Source organism: Octopus bimaculoides, chromosome 4 (genome assembly GCF_046866305.1).
Source record: "Octopus bimaculoides isolate indiv1 chromosome 4, ASM4686630v1, whole genome shotgun sequence".
In the NCBI taxonomy this organism is placed as follows: Eukaryota; Metazoa; Mollusca; class Cephalopoda; order Octopoda; family Octopodidae; genus Octopus; species Octopus bimaculoides.
Window position 1 is genome coordinate 16,225,417 of NC_142931.1, and position 26,713 is coordinate 16,252,129.

At 38.3% G+C, this 26,713-nt stretch overlaps 1 protein-coding gene across 5 annotated transcripts in view; it reads right to left on the reverse strand.

Annotated features, from left to right (window-relative positions):
* Positions 1–26,713, reverse strand: part of LOC106877062 (uncharacterized) — an 80,915-nt gene that overhangs the window by 1,251 nt on the left and 52,951 nt on the right. For 4 of the 5 annotated variants that reach the window (XM_052966901.2, XM_014925854.3, XM_052966902.2 and 1 more), the window contains exons 2-13: positions 24,254–24,953; positions 19,407–19,472; positions 16,980–17,124; positions 14,661–14,821; positions 13,712–13,802; positions 11,723–11,787; positions 9,567–9,692; positions 9,378–9,467; positions 7,655–7,743; positions 6,391–6,469; positions 4,231–4,424; positions 2,449–2,506 (exon numbers count right to left, since the gene is read on the reverse strand). In XM_052966901.2, coding sequence (XP_052822861.1) covers positions 2,449–2,506; positions 4,231–4,424; positions 6,391–6,469; positions 7,655–7,743; positions 9,378–9,467; positions 9,567–9,692; positions 11,723–11,787; positions 13,712–13,802; positions 14,661–14,821; positions 16,980–17,124; positions 19,407–19,472; positions 24,254–24,940 — 1,851 coding nt within the window. In that variant the 5' untranslated portion in view covers positions 24,941–24,953. Of the gene's footprint in view, positions 1–2,448; positions 2,507–4,230; positions 4,425–6,390; positions 6,470–7,654; positions 7,744–9,377; positions 9,468–9,566; positions 9,693–11,722; positions 11,788–13,711; positions 13,803–14,660; positions 14,822–16,979; positions 17,125–19,406; positions 19,473–24,253; positions 24,954–25,067; positions 25,140–26,713 lie in introns of all 5 variants that reach the window. The other variant, XM_052966903.2, reaches the window with a different exon arrangement.

Consider the following 26,713-nt stretch of genomic DNA (forward strand, 5'->3'; position numbering starts at 1 on the left):
AACTGAAAATAAGAAATTTATATTTTGGAAGTTTGGAATTCAATCAATCAAGAACATCATGATAGAAATAGTGGAGTGACATTCTGAATACCTCGCAATATTTAGTTACCTTTATATTGTAAGTTGGAGTTGACAAACTTTCTTTCTCTTTGTGGTACTGGTATTATATAAATCACCTTTTCACATATTTAGTGCCAATGTGACAAATCCTTATTATACAACATTCCGTGAATATATAATTTAATTTCATAATTTAATCTATAATTTAATCTATAATTTAATCTATAATTTAATCTATAATTTAATCTATAATTTAATCTATAATTTAATCTATAATTTAATCTATAATTTAATCTATAATTTAATTTCATTAATTTTCAAGTAAATGAAATGATGTCAAGAAAATCAAAAATCAAATCATAATCAAATGGAAATTGAAGTTGTGGCTGATGCCAGTGCCGCCAAACTGGCTCCTGTGCTGGTGGCATGTAAAAAGTACCATCCGAAAGTGGTTGATGCCAGATCTCCTGTCCTGACTGGCTCCTGTGCCGGTAGCACATAAAAAGCAACATCTGAACATGGCCAAAGCCAGTCCCACCTGACTAGCTCCTGTGCTGGTGGCATATAAAAAGCACCCAACTATACTCTTGGAGTGGTTGGCGTTAGGAAGGGTATCCAGCTGTAGAAACATTGCCAGATCAAATTGGAACCTGGTGCAGCCTCCTGGCTTGCCAGTCCTCAGTCAAACCATCCAACCCATTCCAGCATAGAATACGGACGTTAAACAATGGTGATGATGATCCATATAAATGTCAGCTTTATTAATGCATAACAATTCACTGAGGAGACTTTATAAAACTGAAACATGCCTGGAGCTGTCCCTGTAGTGTCAGCAACAGACTTATTTCCTACTGCGTTGTCTAGATTCTATGAAGAAGTGGCAGAGTCATTGGACTGTTGGTATTTGTTCTGATTATCTGCATCTGAGCTCAAACTCCAGTGAGGTCACCTATGCATTTTATCCTCTCAGAGTCAATAAAACTTAATCAAGTGTGGCAGATTGGCACAACAGTAAAAACATCTAACGAATTACTGAGCAGTATTTCTTGCAATTATTTGCATTTCGAGTTCAAATCTTGTCATGGTCTACTTAGGTAGTAGACTTCATCTGATGTCCATTTTAACACCCCTCTCTGGCACCTTAGGTGCCTTTAGCAGAGTCCACTTTGTTTCTAATTTTAGGATACCTTCCACCCCATCCCACCAATCTTGGAGGTAGTGTAAAGGATCATGACCTTCCCTCTTGAGTATAAGTTTAAAAAAAGAACAAAAAACTATCCAAGTTATCTCCCCTGCATTTCTTGACCAAAATTAAAACGCTTAAGTTTTTGCCTCCTCACTGCAAGTGTAATTGTAATTAATTTACTGATCCAAGAAAGTCTATATTAAGTTAAATATGTTAACACTGATCTTATCGTTTAGTTTTCATGCAGAGTGTATCCCTGAGTAATTTCTTCCTAATCTATTTAAAAATTAAAGAAAAACATAAACACTGCAAATTCAAATTATTCCTTGTTTTAATTATAAATGTTTCATCATGAAAACTCTACTATCTCCCCAACACTTCACCTCATCCTCCCTACCTACCCACCCATCCTCAATTCTCTATCCCACTCCACACTATTCTCTCTTTCTGCCCCTTCTTATACTCTGAGAGTCCTCCCTGATACCTCACCTCCACTATCTTTTCTCCCATTCCTGTTGGGGTGCCCATGTATATCCTCTACAGCAAGACAACCGTCCATATCTCACTCTCCTACTTTAGCTTCTCTACACATGACACAATGCCACCTCCCTCAGTACTGCACCAGGTGAAATGCTTAGCGGTATTTCGTCTGCCGCTACGTTCTGAGTTCAAATTCCACCGAAGTCAACTTTGCCTTTCATCCTTTCAGGGTCAATTAAATAAGTACCAGTTACACACTGGGGTCGATATAATCGACTTAATCCCTTTGTCTGTCCTTGTTTGTCCCCTGTGTGTAGCTCCTTGTGGGCAGTAAAGAAATAAGAAACATTAGCACACCAGGCGAAATGCTTAGCGGTATTTCGTCTGTCTTTATGTTCTGAGTTCAAATTCCACCAAGGTCGACTTTGCCTTTCATCCTTTCGGGGTTGATAAATTAAGTACCAGTCATGTACTGGGGTCGATCTAATCGACTAGTTCCTTCTCCAAAAATTTCGGGCCTTGTACCTAGAGTAGAAAAGAATGGTGGTTGCTTGTGATAGGACTTCATGGATAAGGTGTCCGAAAACTCTACCCACCCCCTCCCCCATGACACTTCCATGAATAGTAAGAGGAGAATATGGATGTGTGGAAGAGGAGTTTGAATTCAGAACACGGTTGAAACAGAACAGAAAATAATCTGAAGGCAATGTTAATAAGCTTACTTTGATAGTTTTGTCATCAGCAGCACTTACAACCCTCCAGGAATCAGCTTGGAGACATCTTAAATAAAATAAAATAAATAAATACTTAAAATACAAACAAACAATAGCTGTAGTTTCTACAGTTAACACTAAAAGAAAGAAAATTTTTTGAATGTAAAAAGTTTCTAAAGATTTTTCAAATTTTTTTTTTTTTTTTTTTGCTGAAGTTAACATTAAATTCATCAGATTAAAATGAAATTCCATAGAATAACACTACACTTAATTGTTTAGCTACGAACTCATTTAACTTTCAGAAAATCTGAGTGAGGAAAGGGGAGAGGAAATAAATTTGAAATATTTTTGTTCAATCAGCAGCCAGAGAAACTACAGTGGTAATAAGAATAACAGACAAAAAATTGCTGGGCTGCTAATAGATCAAACAGAAAAGCCAGAAAGTGAGAGTGTGTTGCCATAATCTCCCATAGTAATCTACAGTTTGCTGCCAACCAACCAACCAACCAGCTTGCAGCATATTTCTTAGATTACTTTACATTTAGTTTTGGGTTAAATTAGTCTATAGTTTGCATATATTTTATCAGCCTTACACACTGCCTCCTCCCGACCGCTAATATATATATTATTTATTTAAGGTCACAGTACATGTATTGAAGTACTACTAACAGTTCCATATGTTGAGAGAACTCAGACATATTCTTCAGGTGTGTGTGTATGTGTATAAAATCATATTCAATTTCTTTAGTTTGTTATATGTGGTTTGCACCTGAAGAATATATTTGAATTCTCACAACAGTAGCACTTTAATACATGTATTGTAACCTTAAATAAACAATATTTATCTCTCAACAGATGGACTACTTTTTTTGTTGAATTTTCTTCAAGGATCAGTACATTATATGTGTATGTATGTGTGCACACACACACACATATATATATATAAATACACTCACACACATACATACATATCATCATCATTGTTTAATGTCCGCTTTCCATGCTAGCATGGGTTGGACGATTTGACAGAGGACTGGCGAACCAGATGGCTGCACCAGGCCCCAATCTGATCTGGCAGAGTTTCTACAGCTGGATGCCCTTCCTGATGCCAACCACTCCGAGAGTGTAGTGGGTGCTTTTTATGTGCCACCGGCCTGAGGGCCAGTCCGGCGGTACTGGCAACGGCCACACTCAAATGGTGTTTTTTTACGTGCCACCTGCACAGGAGTCAGTCCAATTTAATAAAATTTAATATGTACTCCATGCATGAAGTGTCACTGTTGGGCCCAAAACCTAATGAAGAGCCCTCCACAGGAGCTAACTTAAAATCTGCCTGCTAGGGTGACTTTTAAGCTAGTATGTGTATGTTTGTGTATAACCTTGTCTTGACATCATATGCTTGTCATTGAGCATCACCATCATACAAAGATGAAGTACATTTCCAATCTTCTGTGAAAGTCATGTCTGACCAAGTGCATATATGACCTTGTTTGGAAACAGGTAAGCGTTGGTGACAGGAAGGGCATCCAGCCGTAGAAAATGCTCAACATATTTTGTCTGAGCCATGGAAAGGTGGATGTTAAACAATCTATATCTGTGTGTGCGAATGTGTGTGGATATATATGATGGATAGATAAATAGATAGCTGCTGTCTAATAATTTTGGTGCTTTGGTTACTTACACAAACGATAATTGTTTTAATTTTTATAAAAATAAACCAAGCTGAAAATTAGGTATGTCTTAAGAAAAGGATCTCAGTTTAAAAATAGCGAGAAGTGCATTATACTTTACCTGACTACACCCGTGTGTCCTTCAGCAGCTTTCCAGTCAATAGTGTTAACACACACTCCAGTGTGGATGTCCCAAAATTTGAGGTTACAATCGAGCGACCCACTAACAATTCGAGTTGAATCAAACTGCAGACAAGTGACAGCATTCTGATGACCATCCAATGTCATGATACAGTTAGCATCAAAATTCCAAACCTGTTTAATAAATAAAGCTTAATTAATTAATTAATTAAAAAGAAATGTGAGGGTGTGTTGCCATAATCTCCTATAGTACCTACATAGGTAGTGGGGCTCCGAAAGTGGTCTCAAGGAGTAGCGTCCCTGCCTTCCTGAGATAGTTTTCCACTATATCTCTTAAAAATCATGGTAGAGGCCATGGTCTTGGGACCACTCATGTCTAGAAACTGAGGTCGGGGGTAAGCAAGGGCATACTCCCCATAGAAAGTCCAGCTCCAAAAAAGCCTTATGATAGCAAAGGAGAATGGGCACCAGCCCGCCCAAAGGTTGGGGTGGGCATGCACCTGCCTACCTCAGTTGCTATGGCATTGAAGTAGATCTGGCCACCGCCATTAACGGGGTCAAAACCCAGATTTAAAACACTGGATGATAATGAAATGTCTGGTAGTAATATTTCAAAAGTATTCCATCTAATAGAGTGGCTGTGTGGTTAAGAAGTTTGCCTTGCATCCACATGATTTTAGTTTCAGTCCCACTGCATGGCACCTTGGCCAACCAATGCTTTGTGAATGAATTTGGTAGGTGGAAGCTTGATGTCTGTGTATCTGTATACATGCGTATGTCTTTGTGTTCATTCTCCCACCACTGCTTAACAACCGGTGCTGGTTTGTTTACATTCCCATAACAGTGCTTCAGCAAAAGAGACTGATAGATAAAAAATAAGTACGGGGGTTAATTTGTATGACTAAACCCTTAAAGGCTGTGCCCCAGCATGGCCACAGTCCAATGGCGGGATCAAGTAAAAGATATGGTTGATGCTGCAACAACCCCACCATCTGTAACAGTTCCTCAAATCTATGATAATCCATTTGTGTTGAGCAATGAAGATTTTAAGTAAATGAGAGCAAGCATGGAAATGTAGGCTAAGAAGTTCCTTTGCGGCTATATGGTTTTTGGTTCAATCTCACTGTGCAGTACCTTTGGTATTGCCTTGAACAAAATAGTTCAATATCTTTTTTAATGAAGGCTTAGTGGAGGCGCAATGGCCCAGTGGTTAGGGCAGTGGACTCACGGTCATAGGATCGCGGTTTCGATCCCCAGACTGGGCGTTGTGAGTGTTTATTGAGCGAAAACACCTAAAGCTCCACGAGGCTCCGGCAGGGGATGGTGGCGAACCCTGCTGTACTTTTCCACCACAACTTTCTCTCACTCTTACTTCCTGTTTCTGTTGTGCCTGTAATTCAAAGGGTCAGCCTTGTCATGCTGAATATCCCCGAGAACTACGTTAAGGGTATACGTGTCTATGGAGTGCTCAGCCACATGCACGTTAATTTCACGAGCAGGCTGTTCCGTTGATCGGATCAACTGGAACCCTCGACGTCGTAAGCGACAGTGCCAACAAACAAAAACAGTCAAAGAAGGAAGGGCAACTCCCATAACTGTTTCCAGGTATCCTTGGGTGCCTTTAACAAAGTATTTTGTTGCAAAGTCATTGGGAAATGTATAGTGCTTTCCAAAATTCCTGAGTGAGGGATTAAGTCTACCAGCCATGAACAGAAATAATCCTGCTAATGGGCTTTCGCATAGTTACTATCTATCAAATCTTATGCATAGGAGTTAGACAGATGGCACCTGGTCAAGGTGCTACGCAGTGGGATCGAATCCAGAACATGATTGGAATTAGGAAGACAGAAACTATGCAAAAGCTCATCATTATAACGTCCACTTTTCCATGCTTGCATGGGTTGGACAAAGACTTAATGAGGTAGATTTTCTATGGTCAGATAGTAGAAACCTTTTGTCCATGTTGCCAAGCAGCGGGACTGAATCCAAAATCACAAGGTTGCAAAGAAAACTTCTTAAAAACACAACCATGCTTGCATCTTATACAATCCCTGCAATAAACAATATTGATCTAATATCTGCTAGATCAGAGTTAATTAGGTTGATTATGAACTTTCAAGTTAATAAAAGAATTAATCACCTTGATTGTTTTGTCTGCCGAGCCAGATACAATTTTTGACTCATTGAAGCGTACACATAGAACTGCAGCTGAATGGCCCCTAAAAAGAAATATAACATTTAATACAAGCTTATGTCAACCTGCATGCAGTAATACCATGAAATCAAAATTGAAATTTCAAATTTTTAACTCTTTAGTGTTCAGATTATTCTATCAAATGTAATGCTTATCGATTCAAATTATTTTGAATCAATCCTGCACCATCCCATATCTTCAAGCTTTTGATGATGTGATTATTTAATCCAGGTAGGTGTGACAGAGCCTGGTCAGTTTGAACGTAAAACATGAAATATTTTGGCCAGATATGGCCAGTTTAAATGGTAAAGGGCTAAACATCTAATAGTATAAGAAATTATTTCTAGGTTTGTTCTCAAGTAATTTTGGAGTTATAACCACGAAAGGTAATAAATGGAATTCAAACCTACAAAGCACCAACTTCAGATTATATTTTTTACAAACAAAATATATATCATGCACATTAATTTAATGTTTTTGTCATAAAATACATTAACCCTTTAGCATTCAGATTATTCGGTCAAAACTTAATGCTTATTTATTCACATTGTTTTGAATTAATCATGCATTATCTCATAGCTTTGAGATTTTGATGATGTGACTGTAAATTTTTACAATGACAGAGTAAAGTAGGTGTGAGAGGCCAGATCAGGCCAGTTTGAATATAGATCAAATAGAATATTTTTGGCCACATATCATCATCATTTAACGTCCGCCTTCCATGCTAGCATGGGTTGGACGATTTGACTGAGGACTGGTGAACCATATGGCTGCACCAGGCTCCAATCTGATCTGGCAGAGTTTCTACAGCTGGATGCCCTTATAATGCCAACCACTCCGAGAGTGTAGCGGGTGCATTTATGTGCCACCGGCACGAGGGCCAGTCAGGCGGTACTGGCAACAGCCACACTTAAAATGGTGTTTTTTACATGCCACCTGCACAGGAGCCAGTCCAGTGGCACTGACAATGACCTTGCTTGAATGTTTTTCACGTGCCAGTAAGGCAATATATGTCCAGCTTAAATGCTAAAGAGTTAAATTATGTGACCTATATTTAGTGAATTCCTAATGAGCCAGTAAAATATAACACAATATCAACTTCTATAACAAGTTTGAAGAATAGTTGAGAGTAAAAGATAAATTCGATCAACATTATTCCATTTCTCGCTGACCAAAATAAACTGCTTAACCAAAATTGCAATATTTTTACCTGAGTTTCATTTTACATTCTCCTGTTCGAATATCCCATACTTTCAGTGTTTTATCATAAGAACCACTTATTAACTTCTCGTCGTCTGCCTACAGAAACAAAAAATATTAAATTGTATATGGAGTGATTATGATCATTTTTCTTATTTCTTTGGTAAAAACTTTAAAAAAACTAAGTTCGAGAGAAAGAAGAAACGTTGCCTGTGTAGACAAACACTTGAAGTATGTTTTCATATTATAAGGTGCCTCTATACTATAAAGTCTGTCATGAGCTTAGAGGCAAATCTTATCCAGATTTCTTGTTATAAGGTGTCTCTACAGTGTAAAGTCTCTCTTGAGATCCATGAGGTCAGAGCTTATCCAGATTTTCAAGGAATTTAGGTGACTTAAAATACAAAACTTCTCTCTGAAGACCCTGAAAGCCTTCACAGAGTTAATTCCCAGCTACTGGTGGTACTCATTTTTCAGCTTAGGGGATTGGAGGAATGTGAAATGAAGTGGCAACTTCCATGCGGTCACTTGATCTGCTAGAAAGAGCATTCAAATTTCCTTTAAATTACTTCCTGTCGTAAAGGAGAGGACATTGGATATTGTAGTCAATGATACACAGACTGGAAAAAAAACAAAAGAGAGGACAATCATGACTAGAGCACCTTTGATCACAGATCTTTGTTATCTGTTTGTTGAATCTGGAGGAAAGGTTATTGCTCATGGCTTTTGCAGACCCTTGGAGGTCAGTGAACTTGAAAGCAGACGTTCTAGGAAGCAAGGCCAGAGTATAGTGGTTAATATGTGTGTGTGTGTGCAGGTTGGATGCACTAAGAGTGATGAGAGGTGGAGAGACAAGTAGATTGAGGTGTTTGAATGGTGGAGGTACAAGACCAGTTAGTTTTGAGGAACAGAGATGATTAGAGTAGCAATAAAAAAAGACAGAGATAGGAGACAGCACACTTGTGGGCTAGAGGTTGGAGCATGTCAATTGGTGACTAAATTTCATTTAATCACAGGACACTTTCAATGTGGTCCAGGATGACTGTGGTGATTAAAGCTGATATGGGTGGGGCCAGACAGCAACAATTAAATATTGGTCATTAATTAGCAATCCATTATCTTTTCAGTCAATATACAGTGGCCACGCTGGGGCACCGCCATGAAGAATTTCAGCAGAATGAATTTACTCCAGCACTTATTTTTGCTTTGTTTTAAAGCCTTGTACACACTCTATTGTTTTTTTTTTAGCCTAATTGCTAAGTTATGAGAATGTAAACACCCCAACACAGGTTGTTAAGCAGTGAAGGGGGACAATCAAAGACAGACACACACAAGATGGGCTTCTTTCCATTTCCATTTGTCAAATTCACTCACATAGCTTTGGTTGGACTAAAGCTAACAGAAGACACTTGCCCAAGGTACCACACAGTGGGACTGAACCTGGAATCATGTGGTTGGGAAGCAAACTTCTTAACACACAACCATGCCTGCACCTTTGTTATACACTATCAGGCTGATTCTGAGGATTGTGTTAAGGGTACAAGTGCCCGTGGAATATTCACCCACTTACATTACAATGTAGTGCAAATGGGTGAGTATTCCACAGACACCTATATTCTTAACACAATCCTCAAAATCAGAATGATAATGTGTGACAAATTAAAGGGATAAGTCTATCAAAAGGTCTTCAACACATTTGACATCTCACCAATTTGAAATTTAAAAATACTTACCTGTAAACACCTTACTGTATCCAAATGGCCTACCATCGTCACTTTACATGCTATACTGGACCATCTGTCTTGGGTTGATAAGTCCCAAACCTATGTAAGCGAGTGAAGGGAAAGTATACATTATGTATGAAAGATTAGGTTGTGGGAAGGAAAAAGAAGTTTTTATTTTGAAATTAGTTGAGGACTTACTTTTATTGTTCTGTCTGAAGAACCACTCACAAGACGGTTGCCTTCTAAATGCAAACACCGTACAGTTCCACTATGGCCAACTAATGTTTGAACTGACCAAGGAGCATTTGTTCGAATATTCCAGACCTGTAGAGAGAAAAAAAAAAATCATAGGAATACATAATATTTAAAAAATTGAACAGAAAGACGTCAATGAAAGTTTACATGCAACAAATGGACATGTTCGTTCCCTGTCAATTATCCAAAAACCATTAGAGGAGGCGCAATGGCCCAGTGGATAGGGCAGCAGACTTGCAGTCATAGGATCGCGGTTTCGATTCCCAGACCGGGCGTTGTGAGTGTTTATTGAGCGAAAACACCTAAAGCTCCACGAGGCTCCGTCAGGGGATGGTGGCGAACCCTGCTGTACTCTTCCACCGCAACTTTCTCTCACTCTTACTTCCTGTTTCTGTTGTGCCTGTAATTCAAATGGTCAGCCTTGTCACACTGTCACGCTGAATATCCCCGAGAACTACGTTAAGGGTACACATGTCTGTGGAGTGCTCAGCCACTCGCACGTTAATTTCATGAGCAGGCTGTTCTGTTGATTGGCTCAACTGGAACCCTCGACGTCGTAAGCGACGGAGTGCTAACAAAATCCAAAAACCATTAATGCCTTTAATGATTTTATAGATATAACAGGTGACCAAACCTTTGGCGATATACTGTGTTTGTGTAGACCTGTCAAGTCAAATGAGACCATAGTCATGGCTGATGCTGGTGTTAGGTCATTGGCACCCATGTCGGTGGCATGTAAAAGTTGGTGTTAGGAAGGGCATCCAGCTACAGAGACCTTACCAAATCAGATTGGAACCTGGTGTAGCCCCTCGGATTGCCAGTTTTCAGTCAAACCACCCAACTCATGCCAACATGGAAAGCAGATGTTAAATGATGAAGATGATGTAATAATTTCCCCATGGTTGGACATATTTTTGCAGAAGTTTGGAAATGAGCATTGCTTGCATGACAGTAATCCTTGTTTACAGCCATCAGATGATGTTAACACAGGGTATCTATACACACACATACACACTATGGGCTTCTTTCAGTTTCTGTCTACTACATCCACTCACAAGGCTTTTGTTGTCCCAAGGCTATAAGTAGAAGATACCATGCAGTGGGACTGAACCCAAGGCCACATGGTTGGGAAGCAAGTTTCTTAACTGCACAGCTACAAGCTTAAAAAATGATTTGCTTACATGAAGAAATGGTGTGATGTTTAAAAATCACCAAAGCTTGTGTTTACAGAAAATGTCTGGAGTATGAAGGGTGATAAGTAACAGGTGAATGAATGGGGATGCTAATAAAAACAGATTGAAGCAAATCTGGAGTGAATTAGGAAAGTTGATAAATATGTTTGCTATTTTAAGGACAACATAGGAGACAATTAACAAAAAACATATTAGAGAGAGAGAGAGAGAGAGAGAGAGAGAGAGAGAGAGAGAGAGAGAGAGAGAGAGAGAGAGAGAGAGAGAGAGAGAGAGAGAGAGAGAAAGAAAATTAAGTTATTTATAAGTAATTAAATAATTGTTTCCTCTGAAACCATATTACCAACTCCATAAACAGATTGAAGGGAAACAAATGTAATTTGATGTTTATATAAAAAAAAATTTTCAGGAGCTGAATACATTTTTTCATCCACCAACAATTCAGCGAAACGAATTGTTACCAGAAGGCAGGAAGTATCATCACAGTGTGTACAAGTTTCATTTTATGGTCAATCATGGGAGACAACTCTCGAGGTAGTCTTAATCGTATTCTGGTATTCTCTGTGAAATGTAAGCCTAGCTGTAACTTATTGGAGGGGAATCAAACGAATAGATAGATAAATATAGCGGAATGTATATCTGTAGGTATAGATAGATGGAATAGTTCAGAAACTATTCTGTGATGCCTGCTGGCCATCATCATCACCACGATGATGCTGGCATGGGTTGGAGCATTTGGCAGGCCAAAAGACTGTACCAAGCCCCACTGTCTGTTTAGGTATGATTTTTATGGTTAGGTGCCTCTCCTGACGCCAGTGGGGATTAATATTTAATGCATGCAACATTCAAGAGTTGAAGTAGAATAAAATGTGGAGAAGAAACGAAAATGATAGTTAAGATATAACATACCCGGATTGTTTTGTCTGACGATCCGCTAACGATTCGTGTATCGTCAAACTGAATACAAGAAATACCTAGAAAAAAAAAGAAATCAATAAAGCAGAGATAAAACAAAAACATTTTAAAAATGAAAGCATACATCATTATTTAATGGGTCAGATAAAGTTTGCTGAGGCAGATTTTCCACAGCTGGATGTTCTTCCTGTCACCAACCCTCATTTATTTCCCCCATGGCCAAGAATGTTCTTCACAGAATACTGGAAACAAACAACCTCATCTGTATGACAATGATGCTCATTTGCAACCATTGTGTGATATTTATTACAGGGTGCACACAAACAAATACACACGCACAGGCTTCTTCCAATTTGTATCAAATCAAATCCACTTAATTGTTGTTGTGGCCGATGCCAGTGTTGTGTAACTGGCCTGTTTAAACCACCCTTCAATCGTTGGGCGATATGCAGTGCTTGTGAAGACCTGTCAAGCCAGGCCGATGCCAGTACCGTCTGACTGGTCTCTGTTCTGGTGGCACGACACTGGCATCAGCCACAACTACAATTAAGTGGATTTGATTTGATACAAATTGAAAGAAGCCTGTATGTGTGTTTGTGTGCACCCTGTAATAAATATCACATAATGGTTGCAAATATACTTGCCCAAGATGCCACTGAACACAAAGGACTACATGATTGGGAACTAAGCTTCTTAACCACAAAACCATGTCTGTCTGCACCTAATAGCCACATTTGTGCCAACATCTTTTTAATAGATGTGAAGACACACAGAAGGGAGTGGATTCGGCAGAATCTATATAGAAGTGGATACAATGCCATTTGGTGCTTAGTGGTCACACCTTGTCACGAGTTCAACTCCTGCTTAGTTTTCATTTTCCTGGAGTTGATAACAAAGTAACAGTCAAGTAGTGAATTGAAATTTACAGTCAACACTCACAAGAAATTGTTGGGCATGTGTCTGTTACAAATCATTATGAAGACATACATATGATTGAAACTGCTATAAGACTTGCACATAATCATTGTACTAAAGCCATAAGTCTAATTAAGGCTGCTATAACTATCATCATCATTGTTTAACATTCACTTTTCCATGCTTTTCTACTCTGGGCAGAAGGCCCGAAAATTTGGGGGGAGGGGCCCAGTTGATTAGATTGACTCCAATATGCAACTGGTACTTAATTTATCAATCCTGAAAGGATGAAAAGCAAAGTTGACCTTGGCAGAATTTGAACTCACAATGTAAAGACAGACGAAATACCACTAAGCATTTCGCCCAGCATGCTAACGTTTCTGCCAGCTTGCTGCCTTATTCACTTTGCCATGCTTGCACAAAGTTTATTAAAGCGGATTTTCTATGGCCTTCCTGTCACCAACCATCACCCCTTCCCAAGCAAGGTGACATTTCCCCAATATCAGGCTTCTTTCAGTTTCTATCTATGAAATCTACTCTCAATGCTTTGGTTGGCCTGGGGCTATAAGAAAAAAGACAACAGCAACAACACTTGCCCAAAGTGCCAAGCAGTAGGACTGAACCTGAAACCATGTGGAAAGGAAGTAAACTTCTTAACCACAGAGCCTATTAGATATGTGTAATTAAGGGTAATAAAGCTTTATGTGTAATTAAGGGTGTTAAGGTATGTATAAGTAAAGGTGCTAAAGCCACAGGTGTACTTAAGAGTGCTAAAGACGTGTAATTAAGGGTGTTAGATACATATAATTAAAAGTGCTAAAATCACAGGTAATTAACAGTGCTAAACTCAAACAAGTCTGAACCAATAAAGGAGCCTCAGTGCAATTGCTTGATCTGCTAAAATAGCAGTCAAGTTTTTTAAAATCATGTCCTACCATCTTGAAGCAGGAGCAACACATTCACATTGGACAGTGTATATAGGGTGGTCACTGCTGGAAGGCCTTTGACCATAGGTTTTGCTCAATCTGAGCAAGACAATGAAGGTTTAAAAATCCAACAATTATTTACCTTGAGTGTGTCCCTCAAAAGTCCTGACCGTGCAACGCCCTTTTAACCAGTTATTTCGCAATCGAAACCGCTCAGCAAAAACTTTCTTCCACTGAAAGAATTAAAAACAACAAGTTCAGGACACTAACCAACAGTTCAAGACAGCGAAAATGATTGCAAAAAGTTAAATAATTCCAATGACCCACGGTTATGTATATTACTCAATTAGAAATTCATCACCAAAAAGAAAAAAAAAAAATAACAAACAGCTAATTTTTTTCTATGTATTCACTTTTTCAAGTTTGAAAATGTAGGCTTTTGAAATGAGAATAATGACAATTTTCAGCTTCTGTAGAACTAAGTTAAATGGACTATTGCATTTTATCTAAGAGCACAATTTGAAAGCAGAGACAGAAATAGAATATATGGCAAATCTTTAGTCACATTGCTAAATTTCCTAACTAGTCATTTTTGTAGGCTACTATAATAATATGGAAACAGCCATTTGTGTCCTATACCTAATGTATATACACCAGTGAAAGGCATGATGCTGTGGTTTTCTCTGAGAGAAAATCTCTTCATAGATACATGTTTAAAATACAATATATATTGGAATGCGGTGAACATTGTCCCAGCAGTGACTCACAAGAATGTCAGATGTATTTTAGCCTTTTCAGGCTTTGTCAATGATGTGTACCTGGCTGTTGTCTGCCTAAATGAAATTCATCCTCTGCTTGTGCTGGTGCCACGTTAAAAGCACTCAGTACATTCTGTGGAGTGGTTGGTGTTAGGAAGGGCATCCAACTGTAGAAATCATGCCAGAACAGACAATGGAGTCTGGTGTGGCCCCAGGCCTTACCGGCTCCAGTCAAATCATCCAACGCATGCCAGCATGGAAAACAGATTTATGATAATGATATACAGTGAACAGCTTTATTTGTAAAAGTTTTAGTAAGAGTTTACCATTTACCTGAATGCAACCTTCAGGGGACATATGATTGATCACTTGTTTATGTTCTGCCATTTTAGACAATTGCCATTTTGGCTGGCAACAAAACCGACGCCAGAAAGTAGGATCCTCACAAATTCGGCGCCAAATTTTGCAAACTTGTGAAGAACGGCATAGAGTCACTGTAACAAAAAAAATTCTTTTTTTAATCCTATGAAATTATATTACAACACAAAAATATATATCTTTTTCTAATTATAAAAACTCAGGCATTTACCACTCATTAAAATTTCAATATAAACAAAACATTGAACTGACTCCTGTGTAGGTGGCACGTAAAAAACACCATTTGAGCATGGCCATTGCTAGTACCATTAGACTGGCCCTCGTGCCGGTGGCACGTAAAAAGCACCCACTACACTATCGGAGTGGTTGGCATTAGGAAGGGCATCCAGCTGTAGAAACTCTGCCAGATCAGATTGGAGCCTGGTGCAGCCATCTGGTTCGCCAGTCCCCAGTCAAATCGTCCAACCCATGTTAGCATGGAAAGTGGACGTTAAATGATGATGATGATGAATCCATGAAACCCTTCTCCAACAGCATCTACTCTCTTACTCTCCTCACCCTCCTACATGTACAAACCAATTGCCCTTACTATAACCAACCCTTTATCATCACCTTGCTTAAAATTATCCCAGTCTCTCTCCTATTCTCTTTAGTCAAGCATAAGTTGATCTTACTAGTGCTGATGAAAGGAAAAAAAACCCCAAAAAACTCAATGAAGTGGTTGGCATTAGGAAGGGCATTCAGCTGTAGACATCATGTCAATACTGAGACATTGGAGTACAATGGAGGGGTGGGGTGTCTTCAAATTTGTCAGATCCTATCATAGTGTCCAACTTAACCCATTACCAACCAGTGATCTCATATGAGATCACTTAAAAATTACAAATTTCATAATTATCTGTCAATATTTACACATATCTAACCTTTTTGCTATATCTATTAGGTATATTTCTCTGATATTCAAATGAGGTTTGCTAATTTTTCACCCAATATCTCGCTTATTTCTATTTAGAATGTTATTTTGATCATTCCAGCGTGTTTCTAAGGCTGTTTTATGCTAGAAATCCAAGTTTCATCAAAAAAATTCCAGTTAATAGAATTATGGGAGGTAATGGGTTAAGACAACATGGAAACCACTTTCCACATAAAATGATGATGAAAGAAGTGAGGAAACAGAGGCATCAAAATGTCATAAAAATGGAAACATGGATCAGTACCGCCTGACTGGCCTTCATGTCAGTGGCACGTAAAAGCACCCACTACACTCTCTGAGTGGTTGGTGCTAGGAAGGGCATCCAGCTGTAGAAACTCTGCCAAATCAGATTGGAGCCTGGTGTTGCCATCCGGTTTCACCAGTCCTCAGTTAAATCGTCCAACCCATACTAGCATGGAAAGTGGACGTTAAACGATGATGATGATGGATATGCAATAAGCAATGAGAAGGGGATTTAAGTGAAAATATATTAGGAGTGCCAGTGTTTATGGTTTTGAGTTCAAATCCACTGTAGGCATTTTGTTGTGTTCCTGACCAGGATACTTAAAATTCAGCATGCCTTTAACTGAATCAGACTTTTTGAGTTGAGAATTTCAATTTAGGGAAGATCAGGAAGCTGGTGGTAGGTGGTAGTGCATAAAAAGGGGTGCAAGGTGGAGATCCACATAGTAAAGCTGTAGATAAATGAAAAATAGAGAAATGGTGTGAAATGTGAAGAGAGAGAGAGAGAGAGAGAGAAGACACAGCACTAAAGATGGAGGTCAGAGGTACATAAAGTGGATAGAGTTAGTGATGCAAAAGGGCATCAGTGGCAGATATGAGACCATGTTCATGGGGAAAGGAGTGTTCAGTGGAAAATTAAGTGGTAAAGAATGATGTTGAGAATGCGGGATCGGTGACAAGGGAAGTGGTTCTAAGGTGGGGATAACTGTTAGCACAAAAGTGGGGGATAATATTTAATGGGAAAGGATTAAATGCTTGTGTCAGAGCATAATTGCAACATAACATGGGTATAACCAGAATTTCAACAAGTGAGGTTATCAAGTACAAAATCAATCTACCACTAACCAACTAATTTGTGAAAAGTACAAAAAAAAGTGTTAGATAATTTATATTTGTATGGACTGGCAGAGAGGGGAGGGTATGGGGTTGTCAAACTCATCCCTACAGGTGTGAAAATCAAGGGACAGAAAAATATTTTCGATTGTCTACAGAAGTGAATTTTAAGTATTCAATGATTGTAGTACAGTAAACAAAAAAAGGAAAAACAAATTACTCACCAGGATCTAGAAATGACATGATTTTAGTGGCTAAATTAGTTGGTAACCAAGTAATGATATCTTGGCAATTTGGAGGACAACCTCGATGCAAATTAGGCTCCATTTTCACAGAAAGCAAATGTAACTGAGGCAACTCACAACCTTTCTAGATTTAAAAAAAAAGTGAAAGGTTTTATTAGAGACATAAACCATATGGAATGTTAAAACAAACAATTTGTAAATATTTCTACAACTGTTTACTCTTTTACTTGTTTCAGTCATTTGACTGCGGCCATGCTTGAGCACCGCCCTTAGTCGAGCAAATCGACCCCAGGACTTATTCTTTGTAAGCCTAGTACTTATTCTATCGTTCTCTTTTGCCGAACTGCTAAGTTACGGGGACGTAAACACATCAGCATCGGTTGTCAAGCGATGTGGGGGGGGGGGGCAAATACAGACACATAAACACACACATACATATATACGACGGGCTTCTTTCAGTTTCCGTCTACCAAATCCACTCACAAGGCTTTGGTCGGCCCGAGGCTATAGTAGAAGACACTTGCCCAAGGTGCCACGCAGTAGGACTGAACCCGGAACCATGTGGTTGGTAAGCAAGCTACTTACCACAGAACCACTTCTACGCCTATATATAAATTATTTTATAAATTATTCAGATAAAAATTTTGGCTCAAAATGAAGATATTAAATCTATCTTTCCATTTTCTCTGTTCACTATTTCTGGGATCATTGTGGGGATTGAGTTCTTAGGCACCTCCTCCATAGGATCCTATCAGAAGCAACTGTCCTTACACTTTCCAGTTACCAATCACTATGCTTGTTCCCTTTGGGACTCGCTTTGGGGTCCCAGGACATGCATCCTTTGTGCTCCTACACTATGTCTCCTAGAATAAGTTGCAGGTTTACTGCTGTTTGTACCAGCATTGAGTGGAGATGGCATAATATTTTATGAATAGATCCCCTCTATTTAAGGTCCAAACATGTCTTATTAACTTGCATGATGGACAATGTGGTATGGTTTATTCCTTCAAACACTTTTCTTATTGTAGCTTTTGGTGGTCTTATTTGCATCAGGCATGAAGCTTATCTTCATATTGGACCAGCAAATTAATATTAACATTAGGTACCTATGCTCAGACTGAGATTAGTGATACTGCATTTACCCATGTACCCAAGGAGGGCGCAATACGACAACGCCATATTGATTACGATGTTTCCAGATCAACAGCAACATTTTAAATTATGAATGTACAAAATCAGTCAAAAAATTAGAAAACTACACTCATTTACATTTTTTAGTAAATTACACAAATTGGCAACACTTATGGCATCATTGGTGAGCAGCTCTCCATTCACTTTATGCATTAAATTTCACATTTGTCACCCCTATTAACCCATTTAGAACAGTTTTGCTATAATGCACATTATCCACTGAACTCAACCAGAGTAGTTTCGAGACTAGGTAGACACTAGTTTAATAATTGAGCTCTGATTGGCTGTATGCAAATGAGTTCATAACTGGGGTCCCGAACTCTTGTGGGAAAAAAATTTCGCGAATGGGACACCAGTCCATTACAGAGTTACTGATTTGAAGCTGAGTGGACTGAAGCAATGTGAAATGAAGTGTCTTGCTCAAGAACACAACATAGTGCTTGGTTGAGGAATTGAAACCATGATTTTGTGATCATAAGGGCAATACTCTAACCTCCAAGGCCAAGCACCTTCATCTTGAGTGAAACTGAGAAGGTGGAAACTGTATAGAAGCTCATTGCTTAGATTGTACCTGTAATTTTAATGTCTAGCCTTGTCGCACCATATCATGCTGTTTCTGTATGAGAATTCCGTTTGGATTGGATTGCCTATGTTTAGTCCACCACAGGATGAAGGCCACAATATGTTCTCTCCACCAACCACAGTCCAATGTGGAGGCTGTGAATTTGAGTTTGAGATTGCACTGGTTTGATAAGCCTTCTTTGGAACACTGGCACAACATGGGTTGGCAGAGGAGTGCCATTTTTATACTCTTACTCAGGAGTAGTTACATTTATTCCAGCACTTAACTGGTATTTATTATGTTAAGAGTACAGGTATCTGTGGAATATTCAGCCTCTTTCATGTTAATTGAATGATCCTGATCATTCAGTCGAATGAACAACTGAAAAATCATGGTTGGAAATTCTGACCAGGATCCATATATATTATTCACAAACCATAAATACTGTAGCAGACTGACAGTTCCAGGACAAGATATGTAAAAATGTAGTGGTTACTGCGATAGTTCATTTAATGGAGTATATAAAATACCAGTGATAGACAGGTTAAACATAATGCTTAAATTTACAGTACAAATCAATAGAAAGCAATTATGAAAATAAACAGAGAAGAGTTCATTATGTTGATTTTGTAAGAAAATGTTCAGCCTCTTACCAACAACCCTTTCAGAAAAATATTTTTCTGCTCATCATTAAATTCTAGAAACCATTTTCCCATTTCCTGAAATGAATAAAAAAAAAAGAGATAAAAAATTAATAACTAGTGAAAGAAAGAAAAAATAAACCCCTAAAAAATTAGCAAGAAATAGTGCACAGATAGCTTTAACATTAGCAGCTACATAGAAAAACACCAAGTGGCAGAATAGTACAAGGGTTGGCTGAAAAGTTCATAGGCTGACCAGGATATTCTCATGTGACCAAATGAAGTTTATTTTTGAGCATAGTTCCCTTTGTAGTCCACACTCTTCTTCCAGTGGTGTTGCAGTGTTTGGATTCTATTGATGAAAAAGCTTTCATTCTGCTAGTTAAAAAGTTATTTTTTCATGTTGGGAAAGGGATGATAGTCAGCTGGGGCCCAAATCAGTAGAATAAGGAAGGTGATCAACCAGTTCAAAGCCATAGTCATAGACAGCAGCCATTAAAAGCAAGGACTTGAGTGATGGAGCATTGTCCTAATGCAACAAAACTCCAGTGGTTTTCCTGGCTGTTTTGTCTCGATAACATTTCGTAACTGCTTCAGTAAGTTGGCATAGTATTTTCCATTGATAGTGTTGCTCTTTTGAAGATAGTCAAAAAACACAATGCCTTTTGCATCCCAAAAAACTGAAGCCAACACTCACCCTGTAAATGAAACGATCTTGGCCTTCTTTGAAGCAGGTGAGGAGGGGATGTTTCCACTAAATGGAATGTCTCCTTGTCTCTGGCTCAAAGTGATGAAGCCAACACACATCCTGGCTTCGGAAATGTTCGAGGAAATAAGCTGGATCTTCCTTAAGCAATGTCAGATTTTCCTTTGATGTGATCAGCCTGGTGCACTTTTGATCAGGTGTCAGATGTAGCACCCACCAAGCAGGAACCTTCATCATGCCAAGCTCATTGTGCAGAATATTCTAATATGCTAATAGCATTGGCTAGTTGATTTACAGTCAATCGCCTGTCATCCATCACCATGTGGTGAATATGGTCGATGTTTTCCTTAGTGGTGCCAGTTGTAGGACGTCCAAACTGCAAGTTATCTTTAAGACTTTCTTGCTCTCCTAGATTCAGTTGTCCACTTTTGCACTTTTGATAAAGGTGGAGTATTATCCCCTAATGTAGCAACCATGTCAGCATTAATGTCCATGGGAAATAAACCATTTTTCTGCAGACACTTGATAACACCACAATGCCAAGTTTTGTCCATTTTCAAGAGAAGTCACTACCAGTTACTTTTGAAGTATTCTTTGAACAGTCAGGAAAGAAGCAATGCAGTTCATCATCATCATCACCATCGTTTAACGTCCGCTTTCCATGCTAACATGGGTTGGACGATTTGACTGAGGACTGGTGAACCAGGCTCCAATCTGATTTGGCAGAGTTTCTACAGCTGGATGCCCTTCCTAATGCCAACCACTCCGAGAGTGTAGTGGGTGCTTTTACGTGCCACCGGCATGAAGGCCAGTCAGCCCACCCTCGTAAGTTGTGGCATTCATAACTTTCTTAAATATATTAAAGCATACAAATGAAATGATGTCTTAATCATGTCCCAAGGCCTCCAATGGTCTGGGTTGACTCTGTATCTGCACATGTATGCAAATTTGATCAGCAAGCCCCTTCCTGCTCTAAACTCTCAATGCTGTCCAAGTAAAAGACTGCTACCTAGGAGCAGATATGACTTGGTATTAGTATTGCCATAGGCATTGGGTCAGAACACAAAGGGCCAGAACAAATACATGGCATCTGGTCCAATATTCTTACAGTTCTGCCAATCTACCATCCTAGATTGGTATTTTTTCTTTTTAACCAACTCCAAAAGGGTAAAAAGGCAAAGTTGATCACAGTGGGATTTGAAATCAGATCTCAGAGCAGTGGAACAAAAATATTTGTACAGCCCAAGCTACTATGGAAACACCAAATGTCAGAGAAACAAACAAATTAACATATGGAAATTTGAGTTGACCGAAATTCCAGAGAGCATTTAATAAAGACTATTAGATTTGACATATGTGAGAGAATATCTATATTTATCCCTCTTGGGACATCTGGACCAATTGATCGATCCAAATGATACAAGCTGAAAGGATTTTGAAGCCAATCTACCAGCCTGATGAAACAAACGTTGTGAATGGTTGGTTTTGAAGTGTAATAGCCAATCAGGATCGTCTTTCAGTACATATTTTCTTATTTTTTCACAGAGACATTTATGCTTATGATTTTATTTATTTACATGTTTTGTGTTGTTTTAGGATTTCTTATTGTGATAGATGTATTGTATTATAAGCTTTCATAATATATATATAGTTTTACATATTAATAAAGTAGTTTTAGGCACTTTATCCATTGTTTTCTATTAAGACATGGGCCCATCAATTTCAATCATCACCATCATCATCAACGTTTGATGTCCATCTTCCATGTATGCATGGATAGGGATGGTTGATAGGAGCCAACCAGGTAGAAAAACTACCCTCGGCTACTGTGTCTGTTTTGGCAGGGATTTTATGGCTGGATGCCCTTCCTAACACCAACCACTCTGCAGAATGGACTCAGTGCTTTTTACGTGGCACCAGCACAGGCGAGGTTAGTTTTGGCAAGATTTTTACAGCTGGATATCTTCCGAACACCAACCACAGAAAAAAGGTTTGGTCTTTTTGGCTACACATACCAAAACACTGCATGTCTCAAAAGGGTTAACAGACTGTTAGTACAATTGGAAGGTGGTGGTCACGAGAGCATTGGATAAGATAACTTGCAAGTATCTGCCCCGATTCTTTGTGTTTTGAGTTCAAATTTCCCCCCAATACCAACACTGACTTTTATCCTTCCAAGGTTGATAAAATAAAATACTATTCTAGAAGGATGACTTGGAATTGTAAGACAAAATGTTTTGCGACTTTTATTCTGGTTCTTTATATTCCAAGTGTGTCCAGACAGGTGTAAAAGAGTGCTTTGTAAAATCCCCATAGGAAAGTAATGGGGGCGGGGGAATTCCCATGACAAGTGCATCACACAAGTCAAAGAAGTCAACAGGAAGCTGTTTATCAATCTGATGCCAATAATAAATTAATATCAATTTGGCTATTGATCTCTATACTAGGAAATAAAGTTTATTACAACTATATATACTATATATGTGAAGGCATATGCTTTAGCAGTTAGGGTGTTAGCCATTAAACTGTAAAGTCGGGTGTTTTGATTGCTGGACTGGGTAGTACATTGTGTCCTTAAGCAAGGTACTTCATTGTTCCAGTCTATTCAACAATTCCCTTTTCTTCCAGCTGTCATACCCATGATGTTCTGCTGGATCCAGGGTGGGAGGGATGAGAGGATGTCTATGTCTGCTCACAGCTCCATAGGTACCTAAAACAATTAGCAAAAGAATAGTACATGTTGCCAGGCCATTCACACTTACTAGTACAGCTAAGCACTGTATATTTACATGTGGTAGTAAAACACTTTACACACACAAGGCAAGGTAAACGCTACAATCACATCTATTATAATAGAGATTACAGTAATATTAGTTCTATAAAAAATAGTTTTGCTAACTCCAGTTCTTTTAAAGTAAGGCATGAGTCAGATGAATATGTTATTTAATATCCTTCCTGACGTTAATCCTTACCTGTTTTCAAACAAAGGACCTCTTGATCATGTTTATTCTTTTTTTTTATTCTTTTATTTGTTTCAGTCATGACTGTGGCCATACTGGAGCACTGCCTTTAGTCGAGAAAATGGACCCCAGGACTTATTCTTTGTTAATCTAGTACTTATTCTATTGATCTTTTTTTGCCAAACTGCTAAGTTACGGGGGCGTAAACACACAAGCATCAGTTGTCAAGCAATGTTGGGGGGACAAACACACACACACACATATATATATATATATATATATATATATATATATGACGGGCTTCTTTCCGTTTCCATCTACCAAATCCACTCACAGGGCTTTGGTCGGCCTGAGGCTGTAGTAGAAGACACTTGCCCAAAGTGCCACGCTGTGGGACTAAACCCGGAACCATGTGGTTGGTAAGCAAGCTACTTACTACACAGCCACTCCTGCGAATTTCTTAATTATATAAAAAATTATTCTGGATATAGTTGACCGATAGATAAAGTAAGACAAAGCAAAAACGTAATTGGGAACTGAAGAAAATTAAGATAGAGACAACAGAAAAAAATGTTTTTAAATGCTTCATATCTTCATCAAACTGGCAAATATGTAATGTATTTAAAAGACTAACTTCGTTTTAAGAAAGCTTTAGCTGAGTTTCAATATCATGAAAGACACACACACACACACTCTCTCTCCCTACCATTCTCTCTCTTTCTCTACCTTTCTCTCTCTCTCTCTCTCTCTTTCACTACCATTCTCCTTCTCTACTTTTCTCTTCCCTTTTATTTTTATTTATGCGCCCTTTCAAAGCCTAACCAGGCTCATGGGCCCAGTTTCCCGGTTTCTATGGTGTATGTGTTCTCCCCCAGCTGGACTGGACGCCAGTCCATCGCAACGTTACTCAAGAAACAGGAAGAAAGAGTGAGAGAAAGTTGGGGTGAAAGAGTACAACAGGGGTTGCCACCACCCCCTGCTGGAGCCTCGTGGAGCTTTTAGGTGTTTTCGCTCACACATACAACGCTCAGTCTGGGAATCGAATCTGTAATCCTCCGACCACTAGTCCGCTGCCCTAACCACTGGGCCATTGCGCCTCTTCCCTACCATTCTTTTTCTCTCTCTCTCACATACACACACAACATGGTGACACTCAATGAAAAGGGAAGAAAGTTAGAAGTAATCTGGCTTACCTCAGTACATTTGCGAAATCTTTTGGGACTTACTCCATACTTTGTAGAATTTGTTGCACTTATCTTCTTTTTTTGAGAGACACAGTTTAGTTTCCCTCGAGAATATATACAAAGAGGCAGGTGAGATTTCTGAGATTTTAATGAACTTTGGGTGATAGCTACGTTTTCAATCACAGCATTTGACTGTTTGGTTGGTTCAACATCGTTACACAGTAAACTGTTATTCAAAGAATGTTTTGAGGAGTCTGAGGTACATAGAACATTTGGGTGATGCTGCAGCTTCTGTGAAGAACAGTCTTGGTGGAGTAGAATACTCTCACCATTCCTCTGAACAATATCCAAATGAGAAATTTCATTAAGGGTATTACGTTGTTGATTCTGTTGGCTCATCGGATCCCCTGAAAGTTTCCGTACGGAGGTAGTTTGTTGGTGATAAGAGTTAGCTTTTGAAGGAATGTTACTCTGGTGACAATGGCTGTAGTTAGAACAATGACAGGATAATTCCCCAAATGATTTCAGGAATGACTGCTGTTCTGGATTCAAAGAGCCATTAGTCATGGTTTCATGGTCGAATGTAGCATTCTCTTTTTCCATTGATGGGGAATGTAGTTTCAAGACTGGAAATGTTGGCTGTGCACTACTATGATAGGAATCATGTAGTTTGTTGCTTTGGTTAGACCCGAACATGGCTGCATTTAGCCTAAAAGAGAAAAACACAGAAATAGAATACGATCAATTAAATATAACAACAAATTAAACAGTTTAATATTTAGCTTTTTTTAAAAAGAATTACCAAGTTTTTCAAATTCCTAACCTGTTACTCCCCACCACCTTCTACTGCTTAATCCCCACTCTTGATAATTTGGTTTTTTCCTTTCTTTTCTTCCTGTAAAAATGTTAATAAAAACAAAATCTAAGACCAAAAAGTAAAACATTAAAAAAAAAATACTTTGAATTTTTTTTTTTTGAAACATAGAATTACAAAAATTGTCATCATTAGCTCATCATATAAATTCAGCATTTACATGTATATATAAAGGTTCTCTGTGTATGCTATAACAATTTGTAGGTTTATATCTTTTCTGCATAGAGAATTTGTTCTGTTGTTACTGCTTTTCTTTGTGGCTTTCAGTTTTCCATCGTCTTTTTAAGATACATTTTGAGTAAACCAAGTCAGATATCTAATTTTTCTTTTCTAGCTAGAACATCTCCACTTACAGTGAAAAGATCTCAACCAGCTAGAAATAATAGTCAAATACACCTAAAATCACATACTACTGTCTTAAATAAAATCATGAGATAATAGATTTTTAGATATCCTTAAAAAGACAGGATCATCACAGTTGGAATGTCTGATCATAGGTCTACCAAATTAAGGCCAACTTAGGGCTGAACAACATAGGAATCCTTTTCACCAACTCTCCTCTATAAACACGAGATTTCATGCTTCTTTTAGTCTAACTGAATTGGACTACTTTCAGAACAAGCTAACTGCTAGCCATACAAACAAGTGTTGCACATTCTTTCACTTACACTAAAAGTAACAATAGCTTAAAAGAAATTGATGTTACACCTGTGCACATTCCTACACACCTGGCAGCACTGCTAGCATGGCTCATTAACTTATATATTTTTCATATGACAGCTGCAAATCTTAAAACTGAATTTCTAATGTATATGTATAGTTGAACTTATTTTATGTAATGTTAATGAGAATGAAAAGATTCTAGTTTCATTCTTGTAAAATGCACAATAAAATACAAACAACCCAGTAGCTACCGAAGTTGAAAGGTATATGAATTACGAGACTGTTCAGTTATCAACACACACACACATAAGAGACAGAGAGAGAGAGATTAAAAGAGAAAAAAGAATTTAGTGAATAAATACTTTGCTAAAATAACGATGGGATCAAGCCAGGAATTTCTTGTGCAGCTGTGGGCAACAAGCCCAGCGGTACACAAGAAAATCTTTTCAAGTTGCAGAGAAAAATCAATGATAAAGTAGCAAAAATCAAATGTTAATTCGACACGTTGAAAAGTTAGCTCTGATTGCTAAGGTGGATGTTTCCGCCAGGTCAGGTAGATTACATTGATATTTTATTTTGTAAGAGAAGAAAGGTATTAAAAAAAAAGAAAAAAAACCTCTGCCATGGAAATTAGATAGAATATCGAGCGTCTTACAACGAATGCATTTGCCAAAATTACTGTTCATATTGTTATAAAGTCGAGATCAATACATTCCTAACATTTTATTGATTTTCATTATATATATATATATATATATATATATATTAACGTCCTAATATAAATTAGTTAATGTGAATATAAACGATAGTATAATAAATGCTGTAAGAAAACGTATGGGGTTACAATAGTTTGTTAAAATCGAATCTAAGCTCTTAAAATCGAAGTTGACAACTAGGTAAGCCGCTTTCACAAAAAGAATTATGAGAAGTTT